This window comes from Salmo salar, chromosome 01 (genome assembly GCF_965601325.2).
Source record: "Salmo salar chromosome 01, fSalSal1, whole genome shotgun sequence".
Taxonomy (NCBI): domain Eukaryota; kingdom Metazoa; phylum Chordata; class Actinopteri; order Salmoniformes; family Salmonidae; genus Salmo; species Salmo salar.
In genome coordinates, this window is record NC_138291.1 from 66242107 (window position 1) to 66261581 (window position 19475).

The following is a 19475-nucleotide window of genomic DNA, read 5'->3' on the forward strand; positions in this document are numbered from 1 at the left end:
TATCTGCAGATTGCACACTTATGCACCAGCACCAGAGACAAAACCTCAGAATAAATCACACAAACATGAAGATTTAATAGGAGAATCCACAACATCCCTGATTTTATTTAAAAAAAAGCTTATATCACCAGCAGTGGCATAAGGTCATTGACATACATCACAGAACAAAGATGGTATAAAATACATTACTGCCATCTGGAGGAACTGTGTTAAACAACATTCAGTACCAATATGAACAATTCTTCAGACTTAAGTTAAAGCCCAAGTTCAGGGAAAAAATGAGAGGAACATCTTACCTCTAAACAAAAAACAATTTGTTTCCCTGTAAATGTACAAAACTGAGATGTAAAATTAGCTTTATGACTTGCTTTAAAAAGCAAGTCTAGTTCAACCTGAAAAATCGATAATAAATGTGTAACATTGAAAACATGGAAATGCTTTTTTGGCCTTTGTTGCATTCAGAAGGATACAGCAACCCAGACTAATTTCACCACAACCATTATTTGTGCTGCAACTCCATTACAGTGGTCATTTATTTTATTATGAATTCTGCTGTTCTGTGTGATATACTGGTAAGGACAATTTCCCAATGAGGCAACCAATGGTGAGCAAGCAATTTGTTTCAAAGCTCCTTTACTGGGGTAACCCAAACCATATAAAACACAACGGTAAGCAATGATCTTGCTACTATACAATAGGATACTTTTACACCAAGATAAAATGTTCGGTCACTGTGGCATTAGATGCCTGACGTTATATTTGGATGTGTCATGATACGTGGTCATAGGTTTGTCTGCAATGCCACATGTTCCTACTCCCACCTTTCCGTTTACACTCTCCGGCGATGCAAATATACTCCTCTTCACCTGCAACAGACAATGGAAATCTCAGTAAGACTATTTGTGATGGTACTTCTGCAAAAATGCAACAGCTGAAAATGTGCAAATAACATTTGAAAAGTTACTTAATTTAACACGAAGCGCAGAGTCATTTTGATTTCATATGAATTTAAAATGGTAATACCTCTGCAATGTTTTAAGTCATGTCCACCTCCATCCTTAAATAGACTTATTTAGGAATATTCAACACAATGATCCTCGTTTGCTAAGTCAAACGACACCGCTGGTCCTGCTCACACTGCCCTACCCTGTGCTTTGACCTCTTTCTCCCCTCTCTCTCCAGATGAAATCTCGCGTCTTGTGACGGCCGGCCGCCCAACAACCTGCCCGCTTGACCCTATCCCCTACTCTCTTCTCCAGACCATTTCCGGAGACCTTCTCCCTTACCTCACCCCGCTCATCAACTCATCCTTGACCGCTGGCTACGTCCCTTCCGTCTTCAAGAGAGCGAGAGTTGCACCCCTTCTGAAAAAACCTACACTCGATCCCTCCGATGTCAACAACGACAGACCAGTATCCCTTCTTTCTTTTCTCTCCAAAACTCTTGAACGTGCCGTCCTTGGCCAGCTCTCCTGCTATCTCTCTCAGAATTACCTTCTTGATCCAAATCAGTCAGGTTTCAAGACTGGTCATTCAACTGAGACTGCTCTTCTCTGTGTCACGGAGGCTCTCCGCACTGCTAAAGCTAACTCTCTCTCCTCTCATCCTCCTAGACCTATCTGCTGCCTTTGATACGGTGAACCATCAGATCCTCCTCTCCACCCTCTCCGAGTTGGGCATCTCCGGCGCGGCCCACGCTTGGATTGCGTCCTACCTGACAGGTCGCTCCTACCAGGTGGCGTGGCGAGAATCTGTCTCCGCACCACGTGCTCTCACCACTGGTGTCCCCCAGGGCTCTGTTCTAGGCCCTCTCCTATTCTCGCTATACACCAAGTCACTTGGCTCTGTCATATCCTCACATGGTCTCTCCTATCATTGCTATGCAGACGACACACAATTAATCTTCTCCTTTCCCCCCCTTCTGATAACCAGGTGGCGAATCGCATCTCTGCATGTCTGGCAGACATCAGTGTGGATGACGGATCACCACCTCAAGCTGAACCTCGGCAAGACGGAGCTGCTCTTCCTCCCGGGGAAGGTCTGCCCTTTCCATGATCTCGCCATCACGGTTGACAACTCCATTGTGTCCTCCTGCCAGAGTGCTAAGAACCTTGGCGTGACCCTGGACAACACCCTGTCGTTCTCTACTAACATCAAGGCGGTGACCCGATCCTGTAGGTTCATGCTCTACAACATTCGCAGAGTACGACCCTGCCTCACACAGGAAGCGGCGCAGGTCCTAATCCAGGCACTTGTCATCTCCCGTCTGGATTACTGCAACTCGCTGTTGGCTGGGCTCCCTGCCTGTGCCATTAAACCCCTACAACTCATCCAGAACGCCACAGCCCGTCTGGTGTTCAACCTTCCCAAGTTCTCTCACGTCACCCCGCTCCTCCGCTCTCTCCACTGGCTTTCTGTTGAAGCTCGCATCCGCTACAAGACCATGGTGCTTGCCTACGGAGCTGTGAGGGGAACGGCACCTCCGTACCTTCAGGCTCTGATCAGGCCCTACACCCAAACAAGGGCACTGCGTTCATCCACCTCTGGACTGCTCGCCTCCCTACCTCTGAGGAACCACAGTTCCCGCTCAGCCCAGTCAAAACTGTTCGCTGCTCTGGCACCCCAATGGTGGAACAAGCTCCCTCACGACGCCAGCGGAGTCAATCACCACCTTCCGGAGACACCTGAAACCCCACCTCTTTAAGGAATACCTAGGATAGGATAAAGTAATCCTTCTAACCCCCCCCCCCCTTAAAAGATTTAGATGCACTATTGTAAAGTGGTTGTTCCACTGGATATCATAAGGTGAATCCACCAATTTGTAAGTCACTCTGGATAAGAGCGTCTGCTAAATGACTTAAATGTAAATGTAAATGTTAGAATTTTGATTACAAAAAGGTTGTGTTATAAGCAGGAAGACATGTCATTTTCTTTCCTGCCCTTCCTTCACATGACAGTTCGCTGCCCATCTGATTATAGCCCATCGAAACTACAGCTAAACTATATCTAAACCAACTTCACACAGACATTTTATCTTACTTAACTAGGCAAGTCAGTTAAGAACAAATTCTTATTTACAATGACAACCTACACCGGCCAAACCCGGACGACGCTGGGCCAATTCTGTGCCGCCCTATGGGACTCACAATCATGGCCGGTTGTGATACAGCCTGGTTGTAACCTTTAAACAAGATTAAATTGACAGAAGTCTGATGGGTGACCATATTATCAATTGTCAATGAAGAAACTGATGAACAGCGAGGCATGTGTAATTGACAAAGAGAACAGAGCTTAGCAAAAAGCTACTTTTCCAAATCATCTTACAGAGAGGTTCATGCAGCTCAGATTAATATTACCCATCAGAGAGCATATCTATGGTTTCAAGAAAACTAACTTTTCCCAAAACTCAAATTTGAGTGGATGGGCTGCATTTCTAAATATAACTTTTCCCATGAATAACTAAGAAGCCATGCTTTCAACTTGTGAGCACTCCCTGCAACATATTGCCTAGGCTACAAAGCAATGTAGCTTTGGTAACATGGTAACATGACATTTAAAATATGCTATTCTGTTCTTTTAAAATGCATTGTCTTAGGATCATAATGTTTCTTAAAGGCCCAGTGCAGTCAAAAGTGTTTTTCCTTTGTTTTATATATATATATAAGGATGGAATAATACTGTGAAAAGTATAATGCCCTTTTAGCGTAAGAGCTGTTTGAAAAGACCACCTGAAATTTCAGAATGTTTTGGTGGGATTTTTGGCCTGCCTGGTGACATCAACAGGCAGTAAATTAGTTAATCAACCAATACGAAAGAGTTCCAAACCTCTCTGCCAATAACAGCTAATTTCTAGTTTTCCCCTCCCACTAAGACATACCTAGCAAAATTCTTTCTTGAGAAATTGCTCTTTGCTAAGACGCTATTTTTGACCATTTTAACTGAAAACAATCACAGTAAGATCATTAATTAATTATTTGACATTGAGGTAAAAACAGCTGCATTGGACCTTTAAGACATGCAAAAAAAAAAAAAAAAAAAAGGATTTCATTGCGATGGATATAACACTGAATTGTGGTGTTTGCGTTTTCGTTTTTAATGTACAGGAACTCAAGTCTTTCTGTTCACCCGACCTTGAATACCTCAATCAAATGCCGACCGCATTACCTCCTGAGAGAATTCTCTTCGGTCATCATCACAGCCGTGTATATTCCCCCTCAAGCCGATACCATGACGGCTCTCAAGGAACTCCACTGGACTTTGTGCAAACTGGAAACCGCATATCCTGAGACCGCATTTATTGTAGCTGCATTTATATAGCAAATCTGAGGAAAACACTAGCAAAGATCTATCAACACGTCGCCCACTCCAATCGTGCTTCAAAAACTATCGACCATTGCTACTCTCCCTTCGGGGTCGGCTACAAGTCCTGCCCCACCCTCCCTTCGGCAAATCAGATCACACCTACGTCCTGCTCCTCCCTTCCTATAGGCAGAAACTCAAACAGGAAGTACCCGTGGTAAGGTCCGTTCAATGCCGGTCTGACCAATCGGAATCCATGCTTCAAGATTGTTTTGATCACATGGACTGGGATATGTTCCAGGTTGCCTCTGAGAATAACATTGACATGGTTACTGAGTTCGTCAGGAAGTGTATAGGGGATGTTGTTCCCACTGTGACGATTAAAACCTATTCAAACCAAAAAAAACGTGGTTAGATGGCAAGACACTGACGTCTTGCTCCCGTACATGCTAAACACCTTCTTCACCCGCTTCAAGGGAAACACAGTGGGTCAACACTGCTCCTGTGGACTGTGAGCTCCCCTTCTCCATGGCCGACGTGAGTAAGACATTTAAGCATGTTAACCCTCGCAAGGCTGCTGGCCCAGACGGCATCCCTAGCCGCGTCCTCAGAGAATGCACAGACCAGCTGGCTGGAGTGTTTACGGACATATTCAATCTCTCCCTATACCAGTCTGCTGTCTCCACTTGCTTCAAGACGTCCACCATTGTTCTTGTAACCAAGAAAGCAAAGGTAACTAAATGATTATTACCCCGCTGCACTCACTTCTGTCATCTTGAAGTGCTTTGAGAGGCTAGTTAAGGATCATATCGCCACCTTAACCAACACCCTAGACCCACTGCAATTTGCATATCGCCCCAATAGATCCACGGATGACGCAATCACCATCGCACTGCCCTATCCCATCTGAACAACAGCAATACTTATGTAAGAATGATGTTAATTGTCTACAGCTCAATACCATAGTACCCACCAAGCTCGGGGCCCTGGGTCTGAACCCCACCCTGTGCAACTGGGTCCTAGACTTTGACAGGCCGCGCCCAGGTGGTCGCCACTACACTGATCCTCAACACCAGGGCCCCCACAAGGGTGCGTACTCAGCCCCTTCCTGTTCCTCCTGTTCCAACTCAAAAATCAAGTTGACAGATGACACAACAGTGGTAGGCCTGATTACCAACAAATACAAGACAGCATACAGAGAGGTGGTGAGGGCCCTGGCAGGGTGGTGCCAGGAAAATATCCTCCCTTCAAAAAAACGAAGGAGCTGATCGTGGACTTCAGGAGATAGCAGAGGGAGCACGCCCCCATCCACATCGACGGGGCCCGAGTGGAGGTGGTGAAAAGCTTCAAGTTCCTCGGCGTACACATTATTGACAAACTGAAGTGGTCAACACAGTGTGGTGAATTTCTTCAGGCAGCTGAAGAAATTTGGCTTGGCCCCTAAGATCCTGACAAACTTTTACAGATGCACCATTAAGATCACCGTCTGGTACGCAGTCTACCCAATAGAGAAACAGGGGCACACTGCCTGCGCTCCAGGACATTTACAGCACCCGGTGTCACAGAAAGACCAAGGAGATCATCAAGGACCTCAGCCAACCAAGCCATGGCCTGTTCACCCCGTTACCATCCAGAAGGCGAGGTCAGTACAGGTGCATCAAAGCTGGGGCTGAGAGACTGGAAAAACAGCTTCTATCTCAAGGCCATCAGATTGTTAGACAGTGACAACTAGCCAGCCCCCTGAATTTTAGTCACCATCACTAGACAGCTACCACCCGGGCACTCTACCATGCACCTTAGAGGCTGCTGCCCTATGTACATAGTCATGGAACACTGGTCACTTTAAATAATGTTTACATACTGTTTTACCCACTTCATATGTATATACTGTATTCTAGTCAAGGCCTATCCTATTTAACTATTGCTGTACATATACTATTCTTCAGATGATGTACTACATATTCTATTCATATTGTCTCTTCATCCCATACCCACTAGCATTGCTTGTCCTAATTCCATTCTTTTACTTTTTAGATTTGTGTGTATTATTGTGTATTGTTAGCTATTACTGCACTGTATTTCGCTAAACCCTCAATAACATCTGCTAAATATGTGAATGCGACCAATAACCTTTGATTTGATTTAGTGAAAATGCTTTTGTATTCTTTGAGGGGGGAAAATGCATATTCCAATGTTACCTAAGATCTTCATAAAAACACTATTTTTGCAATAGAATATATGAAATGTATTTATTAGACTGTTAGGATGTTATTAGCTCAGAACGGGATGGCTCAAGGCCCGGCATTTCTAGTGTGTAAAGTAGATGAATATGCGAATGAATGAATATACCTGTCCTTTCTTGTTCTTGTTATAGGCCTTGTTGTTAAAACTCTGCCACTTGGATTTCTGGTCTTCTCGCTCCTGTTCCAGCTCCTTCATCCTCAGCACCTTCTTCTGGGCCTTCTTCTTCTTGTACTCCCTCTGGTCTGCTATCTGCTCCTTCCTGTCATGGCGCACACACCCACACAAAGTTACAATTTTAGATCAGCCATGGACTCTTCTGGACATCAAGAAATGGAAACAAGGGAAACTCCTGACCCAACACAGGACCTATTTCATTAACATATACGTTGTCTCTCCTACCTGGACTTGGATTTCCCGTCATCCTCAGAGTGCTTGCCCTCCTCGGCAGGCTTGAGGTTCTGCAGTGGCACCACCTCTGCGTTCCCGTAGCCGGAGAAGGTGATGGCCGCCGTTCCATTCTCGCCGTCTATCTCCTCAATCTCAGCTTCATACACCCTGTCAAAGAATCCCGGCTGTAAGCAGGTGAGTACAAGCAAGACTCAAGCCCTACTACACAATTATAAAGAATTACTGATTCTGAGAGTTTCTGTTATTGTTCTTATTCATGGGCTAGGCCCTTCTTGCAAAATAGTCTTGTCATGTCTATCACTTCTTCACTGAACAAATACATTTGAATAGTGTAGGTCAAATGAAGTCAAGACCCTATATGTGCAAGCAAGACGAACAAAGATGGCATTGTAAAATTGGTAACGTAACAGTTGAATATTCAGTTTGACTATGGACTGAGGAGCTTCTGGGTGATACTCACTGTCCATCCTGACTCCACACAGTCATACACCTGTCCCCAACGCTCCACCTATGTTTCAGGGGGGCTGCATCTGAGCTGTTGGCACTAGCAGTACCTTCGGAGGGCTGGGACGTCAGGAGGTCTTTTGTTAAGTCTATGACTTCCTGTGAAGGATACGTCATTGAGGTCATTCAATTCCTGGATAATAATCGCATTTGAAAACAGACACACTAAGAAACATATTGACACTCAATGATGTAAAAATGATGTAAAATCGAAAATGTTCATGGCCAATACAGGTGACACATGGCTAACTAGTTACCGATAAGTCTTTCTGTAATTTGAGAAGGTCTTCATTGTCAGGATCGGTTGATAAGGCGGCTTCCACTTGTTGCAACTGTGCTTTGTAGCTGCCCAACTGTTTCAACAAATCCTCTGACATCTGAAATTTCACAATGAAAGAGTGGTAAAACGATACAGTTGAAACAAAGCAATGATAGCAAATAACAAGCACACATAGCTCAATAACATCATTAAGTGTTGCACATCAGAGAACTGTTACTAGAGGTCGACCAATTATGATTTTTCAATGCGGATACGGATTATTGGAGGACCAAAAAAAGCCGATATTTGTAATAATAATATATATATTTGTAATAATGACAATTACAACAATACTGAATGAACACTTTTATTTTAACTTAATATAATACATATATAACATATTTACTCTGAAATAAATAATGAAGCATGTTCAATTTGGTTTAAATAATGCAAAAACAGTGTTGGAGAAGAAAGTAAAAGTGCAATATGTGCCATGTAAAAAAGCTAACGTTTAAGTTCCTTGCTCAGAACATGAGAACATATGAAAGCTGGTGGCTCAATATTCCCAGTTCTTCAATACTCCCAGTTAAGTTTTAGGTTGTAGTTATTATAAGAATTATGACGCGTCAACTATTTCTCTCTACACCATTTGTATTTCATATACCTTTGACTATTGGATGTTCTTATAGGCACTTTAGTATTGCCAGCCTAATCTCGGGAGTTGATAGGTTTGAAGTCATAAAGAGTGCTGTGCTTCAAGCATTGCTAAGAGCTGCTGGCAAACGCAGTAAAGTGCTGTTTGAATGAATGCTTACGAGCCTGCTGCTGCTTACCATTGCTCAGTCAGACTGCTCTATCAAATCATAGACTTAATAATAAACACACAGAAATACGAGCCTTAGGTCATTACTATGGTCAAATACGGAAACTATCATTTCGAAAAAACTAAACGTTTATTCTTTCAGTGAAATACGGAACCGTTCCGTATTTTATCAAACAGGTGGCAACCCCAAGTCTAGATATTGCTGTTACATTACACAACCTTCAATGTTATGTTATAATTATGTAAAATTCTGGCAAATGAATTACGGTCACACAGTTCACAACTAGCCAGGCGGCCAAAACTGTTGCATATACCATGACACAATTTCCCTAGTCAATATTGCCTGCTAACATGAATTTATTTTAACTAAATATGCAGGTTTAAAAAATATACTTCTGTGTATTGATTTTAAGAAAAGGCATTGATGTTCATGGTTAGGTACATTTGTGCAACGACTGTGCTTTTTTCGGCAATGCGCTTTTGTTAAATCCTCACCTGTTTGGCGAAGTTGAAGTAGGCTGTGATTCGATGATAAATTAACAGGCAGCGCATTGATTATATCCAACGCAGGACAAGCTAGTTAACTTAGTAATATCATCAACCATGTGTAGTTAACTAGTGATTATGTGAAGATTGATTGATTGTTTTTTTTATAAGATAAGTTTAGTGCTAGCTAGCAAAGTACCTTGGCTTCTTGCAACCACAAGGTCCTTTTGACGCTGCACTTGTGTAACAGGTGGTCAGCCTGCCACAGTTTCCTCATGGATTGCAATGTAATCGGCCATAATCGGCATCCAAAAAGGCCGATTACCGATTGTTATGAAAACTTGAAAATCGGCCCTAATTAAAATCGGCCATACCGATTAAATCGGTCGACCTCTAATTGTTACGTTACCTAACAAAGGGCAAAAGGGCTCTGTGGATAAAAGGCGTTTAGCTTTCATACCAGCTGTGTGATCAAGCTGTCCGTAGCCAATGTGAGCAAGACCTTTAAGCAGGTCAACATCCATGAAGCCGCAGGGCCAGACGGATTGCCAAGACGTGCCCGGGCCAACTGGCAAGTGTCTTCACTGATATCGTCAACCTCTCCCTGACAGAGTCTGTAATACCTACATGTTTCAAACAGACCACCATAGTCCCTGTACCAAAGAAAGCGAAGGTAACATGCCTAAATGATTACTGCCCCCTAGCACTCATGTCAGTAGATATGAAGTGCTTTGAAAGGCTGGTCATGGCTCACAACTCCATCAACCCAGAAACCCTAGACCCACTACAAGTCGCATACTGCCCCAACAGATCCACAGATGACACAATCTCAAATCGCACTCCACACTGCCCTTTCCCACCTGGACAAAAGGAATACCTATGTGAGAATGCTGTTCATTGACTACAGCTCAGCGTTCAACACCATAGTGCCTACAAAGCTCATCAAGCTAAAGACCCTGGGACTAAACACCTCCCTCTGCAACTGGAACCTGGACTTCCTGACAGCCCCAGGTGGTAAGGTTAGGCAATAACATATCTGCCAAGCTGATCCGCAACACTGGGGCCTCTCAGGGGTCTGTGCTTAGTCCTGTACACCCTGTTCACCCACAACTGCATGGCCAAGCACGACTCCAACAACATCTACTTTGCTGACGACAACAGTGGTAGACCTGATCACCGACAACGATGAGACAGCCTATTGGGAGGAGGTCAGAGACCTGGCAGTGTGGTGCGAGGACAACAACCTCTCCCTCAATGTGATACAGACAAAGGAGCTGATCGTGGACTATAAGAAAAGGAGGGCCGAACAGGCCCCCATTAACATGGACGAGACTGAAGTGGAACGCGTCGACAGTTTCAAAGTCCTTGGTCCCCACATCACCAACAAACTATCATGGTCCAAACACACCAAGACAGTTGTGAAGAGGGCACGAAAACACCTTTTCCCCCTCAGGACTGAAAAGATTTGGCATGGGTCCCCAGATCCTCAAAAAGTTCTACAGCTGCACCATCAAGAGCATCCTGACCGGTTGCATCACCGCCTGATATGGCAACTACTCGGCATCTGACCGTAAGGCGCTAGAGGGTAGTGAGTACGGCCCAGTACATCACTGGGGCCAAGCTTCCTAACATCCAGGACCTATATACTAGGCGATGGGTGTCAGAGGAAGGCCCAAAAAAATCGTCACCCAAGTGATTATTCTCTCCACTACCGCCCAGCAAGCAGTAACGAGACGCCAAGTCTAGGATCAAAAGGCTCCTTAACAGTTTCTACTCCCAAGCAATAAGACTGGTGAACAATTAATCAAATGGCCACCCGGACAATTTACATTGACCCCCCTTTGTTTTTAGCGCGTAGCAGCAGTGTCATCTATCGTCTATGCTTAGTCACTTTACAAATTACCTTGATTAACCTGTACATATTGACTCTGTACCGGTCCCCCTGTATATAGCCTCAGTATTGTTATGTTATTTTCTTGTTACTTTTTGATTTGATTATTTTACTTTATTTATTTAGACAACATTTTCTTAACTATTTCTTGAACTGCCTGCATTGTTGGTTATGGGCTTGTAAGTAAGCATTTAATGGTAAGGTGTTGTAGTCAGCGCATGTGACAAATAACATTTGATATAGGAAAGGGCCTTCCCCAAACTGTTGCCACAAAGTTGGGAGCACAGAATAGTCTAGAATATCATTTTATGCTGTAACGTTAAAATTTCCCTTCCCCGGAACTAAGGGGCCTCAACCGAACTATGAAAAACACGCGCCAGACCATTATGCCTCCTCCACCAAACTTTACAGTCGGGAAGGTAGCGCTCTCCTGGCATCCGCCAAACCCAGATTTGTCTGTCAGACTGCTAGAAGGCGAAGCATGATACCTCACTCCAGTGAACGAGTTTCCACTGCTCTAGAGTCTAATGGTGGCGAGCTTTACATCACTCCAGCCAACGCTTGGCATTGCACATGGTGATCTTAGGCTTGTATGCGGCTGCTTGGCAATGGAGACCCATTTCATGAACAGTTTTTGTGCTGAAGTTGCTTCGGTAGAGTGTTGCAACCGAGGATAGACGATGTTTAGATGCTACGCACTTCAGCACTCCCATTGTGTGAGTTTGTGTGGCTTACCACTTCTCGTCTGAGCCGCTGTTGCTCTCAGATGTTTCCACTTCACAATAACAGCACTTACAGTTGACCGGGGCAGCTCTAGCTGGCTAGAAATTTGACAATCTGACTTGTTGGAAAGGTGGCATCCTATGACTACGCCATTTGATAGTCACTGAGCTCTTCAGTATGGGCCATTGACTGTGGAGATTGCATAGCTGTGTGTTCGATTTTATACGCCGGTCAGCAACGAGTGTGGCTGAAATAGTCGAATAAACTAATTTGAAGGGGTGTCTGCATACTTTTGGCCATGTGTAGTTACACAACAAATTCCAGCTGGCTAGTTAGCTTAATTGGCTATCTGGCGTAGCTAGTTACATTTCGGTGGAGGGTTAACACATTTTCAGCACTCGTTTCTCAGGTAACTAACGTTAGTTCTCTTTATTGCCTTACTCTGATGGGTATCAACTCTAGCTATCGACTTTCAAATAGGCATCGCTAGCAAGAATGTCAGCTAACTAACGTTACCGCTAGATAGCTAACGTTAGTTAATTAGTAGGCCATCATCACAACACAGTGACAGCCGGCATCCAGTGCCATTTTTGCAAAATAAAACATTCAAAACAGCTAAATGTTCATTAATAATCTTACCTTTCTGTATTTGGTTCAACTGAATAAATAAGGATATTCAGATTTTACTGAAATAGGTTCTCATAAATCAGCAAAAATAAATATCTTAAAAATAAACCGGAAATGTCGATTTGTTCTCATAACATGTTTTTCTCGCGATAGTAGTCTGCCAAAGTGTCACATCGCTCTTTGTCAGCAGATGGGGCTTTATCCCAATAATTTCTGTCCATGGTACTTAAATGGACAATTGGTATTTGAATCGACACCGTAACGAATTCACTGTAAAAGGTCAACTCTGACTGTAACTCATAGGGTGCGTTCGTAAATTGTCTCCAGTGTGTCAGAGTGTGCTCTGGGTCGGTAGTAAATTCAATCTTTTCCCGTTCGTAAATTAAGAGTGTTTCACTCTCGGTGTACACACTGGACACTCTGGTGGAGGAGTAGGGTTGATCAGAGCGTTCTGACCTCACAACGGCAGTCAAGCACTCAAGCTAACTGGCTAAATTTGGCTAGCTTGCTAGCTACTTCCAGACAAATGAGCAACACAACGAGAGAACACCTCACGCTGACCATTGTACTTACCATAGCAGAGGTGGTCAGGCTGTTTTCGTGTTACCTAGAGCATTGGTGACTGTAACTGCAGCTGAATGGCGTTTTTTGTTTTGCCGTCTATGGACACCGATCATATTCAGCGGTGTTGTGTGTATGTAAATTAATCAGTTATTCTGCGCTCTGGTACATTCAGACAAGAGTGCTCAGAAATCGGAGTAGATAGCCAGAGTGAATTTACGAACGCACAGTTATTCTATAATATGTTGGGTGCATTCGTAAATTCCATTTGGAGTGCCAGAGTGCACTCTGGGCGTTTTGAATTCAGAGCGTTGCCAGATTGTCCATTTGTAAATTCAGAGTGTTTTGCTCCAGGAGCACCCAATCTAACTTTGGCTAGCTTGCTAGTAGCTACCTCCAGATACAAATGAGAGAGCACCTTACTCTGACCATTTTACTCCACTAGCAGAACTGGTTAGGCTGTTTTCATGTTATCTAGAGCGTTAGTGTTAACTGCTGTTTTTTTGCCAACGTTTACTGACACCGGTCATATTTGACCAGTGTTGCAGGTTCGTAAATTCATAAGTTATTCTGCACTGTTGCACACTGAGACGAGAGTACTCTAAAGTCGGAGTAGATAGCCAGAGTGAATTTACACACGCACCATTAAATAAGAGCCGTCAGTATGTCTTCAACAAGTCATATCAGGGTGCGTTCGTAAATTGCCTCCAGTGTGTCAGTTACATTAAGTAAATTCAGAGCATTGTCAGATTGTCTGTTCATAAATTCAGAACGTTTTGCTCTCATAGTGTTCAGAGCGCACACTGGACGCTCTGGCTGAGGAGAATGGTTTACTGACACAAGTCATATTCAATGGGTGTTGCACCGTCGTAAATTAATCAGTTATTCTGTTACTCTGGTACAACCAGAAGAGAGTGCTCTGAAATCGGAGTAGATTAGAGCGCATAATAATATATGAAGCTATTATTTAGGCCTACTGTTTTCAGCAATTAACTTAGGCTACTTGCTGTCATTAGCATTTTTTAACATAAAAATAAGTAAATTACAAGACGCTCTTATCCAGAGAGACTTACAGAGGCCCTTAGGGTTAAGTGCCTTGCTCAAGGGCAAATCAACAGATTTTTCACCTAGTCGGCTCGGGGATTCTTGGATTAACTCAAGGTTCCTAGCGTCTCCACCGAGCCAGGTAAATCTGCTTTTAGTTTTAATGCACCGTATTACTGGAACAAAATTCAAAATGCATTTCATCTTAATGTTCTGGTGCCCTTTAGGACAATTTCAAGTATTGATTGGGGACTTATTTGTGGAGTAATGTGACTGTTTTTCTGGGTGATTTGTGATGGTTTATTTGTGCTTCCCATGACTGTGTTTTTGTATTTTAATGTGTATATACAGTGCATTCGGAGAGTATTCAGACCCCTTGACTTTTTCCACATTTTGTTACGTTACAGCCATATTCTAAAATGTATTCAATAGTTTTTGAATCTACACACAATGCCCCATAATCGCAGGGCAAAAACAGGTTTTTAGACACGTTTATCATATTTACATAAGTATTCAGACCCTTTACTCAGTACTTTGTTGAAGCACCTTCGGCAGTGATTACAGCCTTGAGTCTTCTTGAGTATGACGCTACAAGCTTGGCACACCTGTATTTGGGGAGATTCTTCCATTCTTTTCTGCAGATCCTCTCAAGATCTGTCAGGTTGGATGGGGAGTGTTGCTGCATAGCTATTTTTCAGGTCTCTCCAGAGATATTTGATCGGATTCAAGTCCAGGTTATGGCAGGCTGACTCAAAGACCTTAAAAGACTTGTCCCGAAGCCACTCCTGCGTTGTCTTGGCTGTGTGCTTAGGGCCGTTGTCCTGTTGGAAGATTAACCTTCGCTCTGAAGCAGGTTTTCATCAAGGATATGTCTGTACTTGGCTCTGTTCATCTTTCCCTCGATCCTGACTAGTCTTCCAGTCCCTGCTGCTGAAAAACATCCCCACAGCATCCCCAAGGCATTTTGTTTTTTTGTTTTGAATACATTTGCAAAAATTTCTAAAAACCTATTTTTGCTTTGTCATTATGGGGTATGGTGTGTAGATTGATGAGGGAAAAAAAGAATGTAATACATTTTAGAATGAGGCTGTAACATAACAAAATGTGGAAAAAGTGAAGTATCTGAATACTTTCCGAAAGCACTGTATATAGTTTGGGTTCAATGTGTATATTTGCGTTGTATATACAGGGTGCATTTGTAAAAGTGACCTAGGTCTCAATATGTCTTCCCTGTTAAAATAAAGGTTAAATTAAAAAAAAAGATATATATGTTGGAACCAACGACCTTTCAGTTACTGGCTCAACACTCTTAACCACTAGGCTACCCGAGATTATGAAATAAGATTACTAATATCTCATGTGGTTCATTAATAAACACTAGCCTAGACGTAGTCACAAAATACCAAATATATAGATATATCTGGAGAATATTTGGAATGACAAGGTATTTTGTCAATGTACAATTTGGAAAGCAACAATGAAACTCTTCTGTAGCTCCGATAGTAATTGGACCCCGCCCATTATTCCCACTAAGATACACTGACTAGGGAGATGAGGCTCAACACCATATAAAAAGCGGCAATCCCCTTCTCTGCCACATACATATCTGCTTCACCAACTACTGTTTCAGTGGCAGAGAAATATAATCCTGTCGATGCTATTCCATGCACAACGTGGGACAATTTGAAGTGTTTGAAGCTCGAAGGCAAGAGGATAACGAATTACCACTTTTTTCCTGAATGTGTAAATGGAGAAAACTACGTTTTTGGATGCTGGAAAACAAAGGAGTAAAACCACATTTTGAGATAATTTGTATGTGAGATTGTTGATATGACATTTTCCCCAGTGGGCAAAAATTAAAGGCTATGTTATCGTGGGATGCTTAATTAACGAATGTGCCATAATAGTGGATTGGTTGACTTGTCTTATAAGGACCCCAGCTTCATCCTTATGGGGTGTGATAACTTGACCAACAGCAACAAGACTTTGCCTGGCAGGCTCCCTTACACTGTGCAGACTTCTGTACCTCTGACAATACTGGTGGGTATCCTTATTCTCCTCACAGTGTTCGGTAATGTCCTAGTGGTCATTGCTGTGTTCACCAGCCGGGCCCTAAGAGCCCCTCAGAACTTGTTTTTAGTGTCCTTAGCATGTGCAGACATTCTAGTGGCCACTCTGGTGATGCCCTTTTCTCTGGCTAATGAACTGATGGGATATTGGTACTTTGGTCAAGTGTGGTGTGAGATCTACCTGGCCCTGGATGTTCTGTTCTGCACCTCGTCCATCACGCATCTGTGTGCCATAAGTCTGGACAGATACTGGTCAGTCACGCAAGCCATTGAGTACAACTCGAAAAGGACACCACGCAGGATCAAATGTATAGTTTTATTCGTGTGGGTGCTGGCTGCCATTATATCATTCCCACCTCTCATTTCAATGGAGAAGGAAGGGGCCAAAGAGGAGGGTCCCACATGTAAGATCAATGAGGAGAAGTGGTACATCATATTCTCCAGCACCGCCTCATTCTTCGCCCCCTGTGTGATCATGATTCTGGTGTACGTTCGAATTTACCAGGTTGCAAAAAATAGAACCAGGGCCCCTCCGGGTGAAAGGAGAAGGGAAAACAATAATCCAGACAAAAGTCAGTACGGCTTAGTTCAGCAGGACCCCCTGGAGAGAGGGAACAGAGAAGGAGGTAGAGATGGAGTGGAGGAGGGTGAGGAGGTCAATGGAATCGACGTGGAGGAAGAGTGCTCCTCGTCTGATGGGAATGAGAACCAGTGCTCCATCAAAATGAAGCTGAGAAAGGGAAAGACCAAAGTGAGTCAGGTGAAACTAGAAGACCCGTCCCCTAAAGATTGTGATGCACAGCAGTGTGTGAAAGTAAGCCGGTGGAAAGGAAGGCAGAACAGAGAGAAGCGCTTCACCTTTGTTCTGGCTGTGGTCATGGGAGTGTTTGTTGTCTGCTGGTTCCCCTTCTTCTTCACGTATACACTCACCGCTATATGTGACTCCTGCTGTGTCCCTGAGACATTGTTCAATTTCTTCTTCTGGTTCGGATACTGCAATAGCTCGCTGAATCCAGTCATTTACACTATTTTTAACAATGACTTCAGGAGGTCTTTCAAAAAGATCCTTTGCATGAAGGATAGACGAGGGCTATGAATATACTTTTTTTGGACTAGCTACTGTTTCTTGTCTGAATACAGATTTAATTGTTTACAAGTTGGAGTCATGTACAGTTTCTCATGGAAAGAAAATATACCTATTGGGAAATACTTGTTTCATCAATTTTGTACATGTGTGTCAATGTACAATAGTTTTGAGATCATTACAATCTTTAATCCCACCACATACATTTACATGTATTTGACATTCCATTTTTATGACTTAATGCTATTGTAGTGAGGCAGCTGGCTTGTATCTCCATGGAGGATGCTTAATGTTATTATGTAGGCTATAATTCAGTCATGCATAATCGATTAGCTGTGCAGATTAACAGGGAGCATATGTATGTATAATGAATAAACATATTTAAACATGTATTACATTTTACAGTATGTTCTATCAGTGTACGTTCGTTGGGGTACCCATTGAGTTTTAGGGGTATTGTTGTACATTAAGTAAATGTTCCAGAAAACAAATACTCAAACTTAAAACACTGCACTCTAATCGTTTTCATTGTATTCTACTTATTGAATAAGGACAATCATGTTTCAACCACAACTGCGTTTCCTTCATGTACCATTTTGCACAGAGGCACAGACCCACAGGAGCCAACAGAAAGAGATAACCTGGGTTCCCACAGGGCAAGATAGACTGAATCATCTACTGTGTCCTTATCAGTAGAGAGAGGAAACACCATGCCAATAATCCACCCACAATCAACAGATTTTATGGTGTATACTGTATACAGTGTATTATTTTTATAATCTTTCGCACACAGCCTGACAATATTCATGATGCACACAAAATAAAAAGAGGTTATCACCTTTTTTTTAAAGTAAAACATCAGTACATTAAGCGATGGATGTTGGATTTCTGCCATCAGAGAGAAGTTAATTATGTTAGTGATGCACATGAGTCACTGCAACCCCTGTCGATGAGCCATAGCAAAATTAACTCTATTGCTCATAAATCAAAATATGCATGCAGTTGCCTTCACTTCCCTCTTTCTGGGGTCTTGCATTTACTTTATCGCCACCATTTCAGGTATCTTGAAAAAAACAAAACAATAGAGGAACTCTATCGCCTTATCAATGTGACTGAAATAAAACGGGTTTCCCATACTATAACAGTAATTGTTCTGCTTACATTATCACATAAGTGAGAATTGTGCAACATGCTGTGGAACTCTCCTTACATTCATCACACAACATATTCTGTTGCTCATCAGGCTAATCGGACTAGAAATGGTCTCGGTATGAAATAAGCCTTTGTATAAAAACTTATTTGAGAATGACATATTATGAACACGAGCAGGGGAATATAGCACTGAAATCAATACGAAATGGCAGAGAATCTACAACATGAACATTACATAAAGCCCTATTCAGGAGGGCCATTGGAACATGATAAGTGTATTCTGAGGAGCCATTATCTCCTTGTGTTTCATCGTCTTCTCTCAAGTGGGTGATGAAACTCTCATCAAAACAAATTGCATTGCCTTCAAAGAGCCCCCTCCCACCAAACTACCAGTGAGAACAATGCAAATCAAATGAGAGGGAAAGTATGCCTACAAGGTAATGGCTGGCACAACAATATTGAACACAGCTCAGTTCAGCTCAGCAGAAATGATAACGCTACAGTTGCAGATATCATTAAATCCTTCCCCCAAGTCAAACAAGAAACATATCAAGAGCCAAATGTTATTGGCCCTGCACTCCAAATATTAAGGTGCATGTAATTGCATTGTGATGTAATATTCACAGCCTTATTTAGGCCGGCCTCAGTGTCAGACAGTTTCTTTGGTTAGCATTCTCTTTTCTTCTGTGGAAACGTTAGAGGCTAGTCAATTTGTTTCCCTTTGAAATTCGTTTGCACTGGTTCTTCTAGTGTTATACTGTACAACAGAATTATGGTGGCATTCTCATTATCAGTTTAAAAATTTGTTATTTCATTTGAATGTTTTTCCAGTGAGGAAGGCACACAGTAAAATACACACCATTAGGGATTATCATAACTCAGCTCCAACAGTCCTTTCTCATTCCAATAGATAGATTATGATTCAGTTGCAGCAGTTCTGCTGTTTAACATTCCTGTGGTACACATACTTGGGTTTAGCAATGTAGCCAGTCTTAAAATACAACAACTATAACTCACCAGTCACCACAGATGTTAAACTATAGACCCATCTTTGATGGATTCCCACGAACCATCTGACATATCAAGTGTACATAACAAAACCCACTGGGCACAAACTGGTTGAATCAACATTGTTTCAATGTCATTTGTAATCATATTGTGACATGGCATTGGGACATAGCTACTGTTTTTGTGCATTTTGCTCTTGAAGACCATTAAAAACAAAAACAGATTTGAAACGGAAGTGGTCACACTTTCCCATCAGATTAGAGGGAAGATTTGTGTAGTCTGTAGTTTGCACCC

At 42.7% G+C, this 19475-nt stretch overlaps 2 protein-coding genes across 2 annotated transcripts; one reads left to right on the forward strand and one right to left on the reverse strand.

The window, feature by feature from the left end:
* Window positions 1-68: 68 nt before the first annotated feature.
* Window positions 69-12437, reverse strand: LOC106607287 (survival of motor neuron-related-splicing factor 30). The gene is made up of 6 exons (XM_014204111.3): window positions 12276-12437; window positions 7712-7831; window positions 7411-7553; window positions 6942-7097; window positions 6648-6801; window positions 69-866 (listed from the first exon to the last, which is right to left on the reverse strand). The coding sequence occupies exons 2-6, from the start codon at window positions 7829-7831 to the stop codon at window positions 729-731; spliced, it is 711 nt and encodes a 236-aa protein (XP_014059586.1). The 5' UTR covers window positions 12276-12437; the 3' UTR covers window positions 69-728.
* A 3043-nt stretch (window positions 12438-15480) lies between these two features.
* On the forward strand, window positions 15481-17420 carry LOC106607268 (alpha-2A adrenergic receptor-like). The gene has a single exon (XM_014204070.3). It carries the CDS (start codon window positions 15762-15764, stop codon window positions 17031-17033), a length of 1272 nt encoding a protein of 423 aa, XP_014059545.1. The 5' UTR covers window positions 15481-15761; the 3' UTR covers window positions 17034-17420.
* The last annotated feature ends 2055 nt before the right edge of the window (window positions 17421-19475 follow it).